The sequence below is a fragment of the Nomia melanderi genome, chromosome 3 (genome assembly GCF_051020985.1).
Source record: "Nomia melanderi isolate GNS246 chromosome 3, iyNomMela1, whole genome shotgun sequence".
In the NCBI taxonomy this organism is placed as follows: Eukaryota; Metazoa; Arthropoda; class Insecta; order Hymenoptera; family Halictidae; genus Nomia; species Nomia melanderi.
The window spans coordinates 21,159,481-21,166,714 of NC_135001.1; the positions used below are offsets into that span (position 1 = coordinate 21,159,481).

Below are 7,234 nucleotides of genomic sequence, written 5' to 3' on the forward strand. Positions count from 1 at the left end.
AAGTAAATGTTACTATTTTCAGTGCTATGTTGAGATGAAATTGAACATCCTCGTAGAAACCAGCTTAGAAACGCCGACCATCGTGTTAACTGGCCGCGGTGTCGAGAAAACTCTGCGCATCACCGAACCAGTTATTAAATTCTTACCAGTGGTCCCTTACACGCATGTACAGGACGCGATTTTCACTATTGAAAATCCGTCCGATTATCCAGTTGAATTTTTTTGGCACCACTTAGATAGGTAAGCGTATGAACAAACAATCTTTTGTTAACACTACAGTTTATTCTATTATTTTTAAAATAATTGCTGTTCATTCATTTAAATATGTATTAATTTATTTCACATATATATAATGACGTAAACATTTACTAGATAATGTTTATACAAAAATTCAATATGTATTGTATTAATGAAATATAATAATATATCATATATTATATATTATATATTATATATCATATATCATATATTATATATCATATATCATATATTATGTATTATATATTATAAATTGACATGTACCATAAAACTAGCATTAAGGAGGACTCGTTTAATCGCCATACGCTCGATGATTCCTTATCGCGCGACACATTTGATAATCGTTTCGATTAAAGTGACGGTGTTTAAGCTCGTTTCAGATGGACGATCGGGTCATAAACACTTTACTAAATTATTATCGCGCCGAGGAAATATTGCTACCACCTAAACAGGCTGGAGAACCGTTACCCGCGAATTTAATAAAGTTTTACAACGATCTCCTGGATGAAATGGCTCGAGTTCAATCGATCCGAGGATTAGTGGAGGAAGAACACACAGAACGCGAACATCGCTTAGATGAAGACGCTGGTAAACGTAGATGCTACCTTATTCCTGATTATCCTCTCAACACTTAATACTCAATTATTGTTTTTACGTCGATACTTAATCATTTGAAAAATATACAGTACTCAAATAAATATTTTTCAACACCAAAACTTCCTACTTAAAATGCTTAATACTTGACTATTATTTTTATGTTGATAATTATTTGAAGAGAATCTAATAACCAGATAAATATCTTCCAACGCTAGAACCACCAACTGAAATTGCTTTATATTTTCTCAATCAAATTACAACAGTGCATTCATTGAAATTTCAATTGAATACTCTAAAATATTCATCGTTAAACAAATGTCTTTAATAGTTGAAAAGTAAACGTCTATATCTTTTTAATTATTTCTAAAGATGAAATTTCAATAATATTTCTTAGTGTTGAGCAAAAAATACACTGTTCGCCAAGAGAATTTATACCGCGAAGCAGTATAGCCGAAACAACTAATACGTTTTCTTGATTTAAGGTTACACGGGGAGTCTGCACGACACTTCAGACTTCCGGGATAGAATGGGAGACCCCGTGAAAGAACTTTTCGAGAGTATCGAGCGGAAATCCGGCCCGCCGAATGATCTTCCGGACCCTGCGACGCCGGAGAAGAAAGTCTGCATTATTTTCCACGGAGCTCCCTTCACCGGTAACGTCTCACAATATCACGTGTACCTCCTAGCCATTCACGAGTTCGGAATAACCCCCGATAACAGTCGCGAAGAAATAACGATACGCGCTGCGAAATGACGCCGAGATTTCAGACTTCCATTAGCCAGCTTGGAACGCTCGCACGGGTTTCTTATCATTTTCATATCATGTTGGCTCTTTTGATCGTTCAAAAGAACTAGAAAATGAATTTTTTAGTTCATTTTTTTTTTATTAACACATGGAATGCACGATTTCACACAGTAAAATACAGAAAATGGGAAAAATATAATATTAAATCATTTTTATGATATAAAATGATAAAAATATAATATCAAAATATTTTAGCGTTTTATTATTGTTATGTTTATCTTGCGAATATCATCGCGTTAGGTAGTATTATTTATGATATAAAAATGTTTTCAAATAATCATCGTTTAATTCATTGAATTATAGTAATTTGATTTGGTTAAAAAAAATGTTAATTTTAACACTATAACCACCAAATGGTTCAAAATGGCGCATACTAGATTTCTTTGAAAATTGTTGGAAAGATACAGATAATTTTCCGAGAAATTATTATAATATGCAAATTAAAATCTAATATTAACGAGGATTTTTCTCTTTTTCCACTAAATTATTAATGACAAAGTAGCCGTATCGATCAGAGTTGAGAAAGAAATCAGGCCAAGGGGTTAAATAACTTAAAAAATTGATTTAGCTCAGTTATTAAATCTTCCCTGTTTATCAACTCATAAACGCTATCTTTAATTATTTTTCACTTGCACAAATAACACTGACGATATTTATTAAAGCAACTCGAGTATCTTCTCGAGCCTCGCATTATCGTAAGACTAAAGGTGAAATCTTCCGAAGCTGTTCAGCTCCGGAAAGATCGTTAACGTTAACGTGTTAACGTCAAATAAAATTTGCCGCCCAGAGTACCAAGAAGCAGCGTGCAGAAGCGCGAGAGCGTTGCGAGTCCCCGTGCTCTCGATCGACAAGGCGATCACGGAAGCCGTAGCTCTCGGCGAGAGCGAATATTCGATTACGCTGCGACAGATCATCGACAACGCTTATCAGAATTACGCGGAAGCTCACAAGTACGTCCAGCAATTTCGTTTCTGAGTGTAGTCCGTCGGTCAAGTGCTAGACGAATTCGATTCACCCCTTAATGAATTAATTTTCTTGTTAAATATCAGCATTATTCCTATTCGAGGAAAATAGGAATTAGTCTACTATTTTCCAATCAATAGTATTATGAACGCGAGTTAAGATCAATAATTTCACTCAAACGATACAATAAACATCAGCAGAAATTTAAAAATATCTCTTTGGATTTTTATCAAAATTACATATGAATCATGAAACATTCAATAGTTCATAGTGTTATAAAAGCCGAATCACAGTCTCGATTTTAACACTAGAACTACCAAGCGTTTAATACGATTAATATGCAATTCCTATAAAAATTGTAACAATCGATTATTTTCAGTTTCTTCAGACATTCATTATAGTACTCAAATGAAACTATTTTCATAATCATTTCGAATATTCAATGCTTCGAAGATATCAATAATTGCTAAACAAAAGAATCGAAACCAGTCATTTCGACTGGTACGTTTAATACGATTAACATGCAATTCCTATAAAAACTGTAACAATCGATTATTTCCAGTTTCCTCAGACATTCATTATAATACTCAAATGAAGCTATTTATCTTCAAAATCATTTCGAATATTCAATAATTGCTAAACAAAAGAATCGGAACCAGTCATTTCGACTGGTACGGTAGTCCTACTGTTAAATGAACGAACAAGCTTCGATCGTTCGTTAATCCACGGTATTCACATACGCCGCGGTCGCGGCTATTAAAGGGTTAACCCCGAGAAACCTCTATTCCGGCTGACTCCGCTCGAAATTTCCAATTTCATTCCTGTGTCGAATATTTCTGCTGTCAGAGAGCGACTAGCCGCGCGAAGAACCGGGGGAACCGATCCGGAGGCGGCGAGGAGCGGACGAAAAAAGGGAGGAAGTCACCGGGCCAAGAGGAAATCGCCTCGCAGCGAAAAATCGTCCGGAATGGACACTTCGCGGAAGGGGAGGCAAACGGGGGCGAAAAAATCCGCTGAAACTGAGGCGAGCGAAGGAGTAATCCTTCTTCGACTGCGGCAGGAGCCAGACCCTTCGACGGAATTGAATAAAATCCCCGATGCCGATAGGCTAGAGGCGCTGGATCCTTTGAGTCGATACGAGTACAGGATTCGGGCCATTCTGCAGCTGGAAAGGGTCCTGGGGAAAGGTTACTCGACCGTGAGCAACTCGCCTAAGGATAAAGACACTCCGAAGACGGTTAACAGAAGCGGCAGAAGAAATTCGGAGCCCGGTTTCCTGGGAATTAGTTCTGAGATAGCGATCGGAGCACTGGCGGAACGGTATCGTTTCTAATTCTAACCCTTTGCACTCGGAAGCTTCTCGCTAGAAATATTTAACATTTTTCGAGGAGGTGAAGCTGATATTCTTTGAAAGTATCTCTAGAAGAAATCACGAGTATATTGAGCAACAAAGATGTTTTCTCCGATGTTTCACGTATCGAGGCATTATACGAAGTTCAACATTAACCCTTTGCACTCCAGAAGTTTTTCGCTAGAATTATTTAACATTTTTCGACGAGGCGAAGGCGATATTCTTTGAAAGTATCTCTAAAAAAAATCATGAGTACATTGAGCAACAAAGATGTTATCGAGGCATTATACGAAGTTCAACATTAACCCTTCGCACTCCAGAAGTTTTTCATTAGAAATATTTAACATTTTCCGACGAGGCGAAGCTGATATTCTTTGAAACTATCTCTAAAAGAAATCACGAGTACATTGAGCAACAAAGATGTTTTCTCCGATGTTTCACGTATCGAGGCATTATACGAAGTTCAACATTAACCCTTCGCACTCCAGAAGTTTTTCATTAGAAATATTTAACATTTCCGACGAGGCGAAGGCGATATTCGAAATAATTAGAGCTTCTTCGAAATAATTAGAACTATTGTCTTCTGCATTTATACGCATTTTCTGCGCTTCCCCGCGTGTCGTCCATTTTGTGTTACGCGAACGGAGACACTCGACAACCTACATAGATAATTACACACGCGGCCTTTTAATGAGAAAAATATCAGTCGGCGAGGATATCGGGTTGAGCGTGCCCCGAGAACGTAGCGCACAGCGGGTAGCATGTTAATTACTAAACTTACCTCCTCGTAAGTTGATTCTCGTTAAATTGAACGTTGCAACAGGCTCTCCGCGGAGGACTTTAAACGTGGCTTCGTCCTGCAGTCGTTGGAGAACAACTTGCTATGCAATAACGCCGTCGAAACTCTGCTCGCCGTGCTGAGGATCGCCGGCCACGCGGAGTACTTTCTGTTCGTCACGTTCCTCAACTCGATCACCAATTATAATTGTAAAGTGGACCAACTGCGCGAGGAGTATGGTAAATATTCTTGCGGAACAAGAATGGAGTCGGTAGTGTCGTTCGGTATCGGTAACATCGAGAAATCCTTGAACGTGTTCACTGTTGGTCATAAGTATTTCGACGCTTACTTGTTTCTCGGGAAATACTTAAACATAAATAGAAATTTTAGTATGAAAATAGACGATTTTATTATCTATTAAAAATTGTTAATGTTAGTGATCACTAGTGATGCTAATGATAGTCGTTTCTATATGAGTAATGAATTACTAATATTATCATTAAAAATTACTATTAACCCTAGATAACTAAACTTACTATTATATTATATTTTTCTATTTTGTCCATTTATTTCAAACAAAGTAGCACAGCTTGAGAGATATATTATCAGATTTTAATTAGAAAATAGAGAAGCGTACAAAATTAACTGTTGTAGTCTTAATAGATGTTAAAAATGTACTGCGTTCGAATTCTCAAAAATGATGGAAGTTGGTAAACTATTTGCACGAATGTTTAGTGATGGTTAATACTATTATTAACCCTTTGAACTCTGTAGGCTCCAATATTGCACCAGTTACAATATTAAATATTTCAATGAATCTTAAAGAAGTTACCCTAAAATTATTCGATTTTCCACGTATCCGAATTTTGTATTAAGAAGGAAAGTAAAAGATCGAAGAAATGTTGCATTTCTAATTTTCGCTAGGAATACTATAAAAATCAGTTGCAGTTGCTGATAGATTACAAAATAACCTACAGTGCTAAGGGTTAATAGATCATTCTCATATCGATTTTAAAGAAATATTGCAACAATCAAAAACTCGCGAATAAAGTAACTAGAAAGCAACCGAGGTAACAAAAGACTTTGCTTCTCTAATAACAGTACAACGAAATTTCTTCTGTCGCGCGTTCACGTTACAATAACAACAATAAAGAGTCCCAGATCAGATTCCAAGTGTCGAAATGCTTATGAACGGCCGCGTACGTCGTGAAAGCGACACGGACCGCGATATCGCGCTTGCTGAGATTGCATTACGAGTTACAACCCGACGGAGCGGCATTGTCGATGATACATAGACCAAAAGGATACGGAACGATATGAAACGAGAGATTTCATCTTTCGCGACAGAGAGGGCGGCCGATCCCGGCAAGAGGATCCGGGACATCGACGAGATGTCGTTGTCCGAATACGAGTTGCTCACCGACGGGGACAAGAAGATGTATCTGGAAGCAATTCTGCCGGTTAAAAGGGAGAGGGCATCGCTTAGACGAGCTCAATTCGCTGAACGGATGACGGAGCGCGGAAAGAAAAAGGTCTGACTCGAAGGAGCACTGCTACTGACACCAATTTTAAATTTACTTCGATCGCGGCTGGGAGCCTCGAGAGGCCGCTTACAGAGACAGAGGGAGACGATGAAGAATTTTCCTTAGGAAATTATCGAAAGTTTCATTATTCGGGTCAAATATGACGGATTAATCCTAGAACTCCACGGCGAGAAGCTATTACGCAGACTCCTCGTTTCCGTTTTCTTTGGCAGTGTTCTGCACATGGGAACGAGGAGTTTTGATTATATTTCAACAGCAAATATTGCAAATAGTTTGAACCTATTTGTATCGTATGACAGTATGAGAAATATTCTATTAGTTTCAGATTTCTTCTTTTATATTTGAACGAGTAAAGTGATGAAATTACTAAAGTGCATAATATTAAATCGCAGTAATATAGCAAGTACAGTTGGAAAGTTAGCATAAAAGTGAGAGAATAAAACAGAGGAGGAAGTTAAATAGGTGTTCGAAAGGTAATGTCGATGGAATTTAACAGAAAATTCGTGAACGTGAAATTTCTATAACGCAGAATCTTTTAATCGCATTATATAGGGCTTTACCTTAACAGGTGACATTGATGATAATATAATAATATATTTACTTTTTATATAATATAAATATTTTATATATATTATATATATATATTTATTTATTATATTACTTTTCAGAAAACTGAATTGTTCGGATGGAAATTTTCAGTGAGATCAACTTATCTGAGGTTTTGCATGTGTAGCAATATAAGTTGAATTTACTTAGAAAAATATGAAATTTGATTCAAACTGATTATCTATTTAAAATACATTACATAACAATATGATATCTGAGGTTTTGTATATGTAGCAATATTGTTATATAACGTATTTTAAATAGATAATCAATTTGAATCAAATTCCATATTCTTCTAAGTACTACAGTAATTAGCAAAGCGCAGCTAAGTG

At 36.7% G+C, this 7,234-nt stretch overlaps 1 protein-coding gene across 1 annotated transcript; it reads left to right on the forward strand.

The window, feature by feature from the left end:
• Window positions 1–34: 34 nt before the first annotated feature.
• LOC116429280 (hydrocephalus-inducing protein homolog) lies at window positions 35–6,290 on the forward strand. Its single transcript, XM_076365753.1, has 7 exons — window positions 35–240; window positions 629–846; window positions 1,338–1,508; window positions 2,448–2,627; window positions 3,658–3,943; window positions 4,798–4,991; window positions 6,100–6,290. Exons 1-7 carry the CDS (start codon window positions 35–37, stop codon window positions 6,288–6,290), a joined length of 1,446 nt encoding a protein of 481 aa, XP_076221868.1.
• Window positions 6,291–7,234: the final 944 nt, after the last annotated feature.

Coding starts and splice junctions, on each gene's coding strand:
- LOC116429280 (XM_076365753.1), top strand. CDS start 35: ATGAAATTGAACATCCTCGTAGAAACCAGCTTAGAAACGCCGACCATC. Junction 1,509..2,447: donor CCACGGAGCTCCCTTCACCG/GTAACGTCTCAC, acceptor TTTGCCGCCCAG/AGTACCAAGAAGCAGCGTGC. Junction 4,992..6,099: donor CCAACTGCGCGAGGAGTATG/GTAAATATTCTT, acceptor CTTTCGCGACAG/AGAGGGCGGCCGATCCCGGC.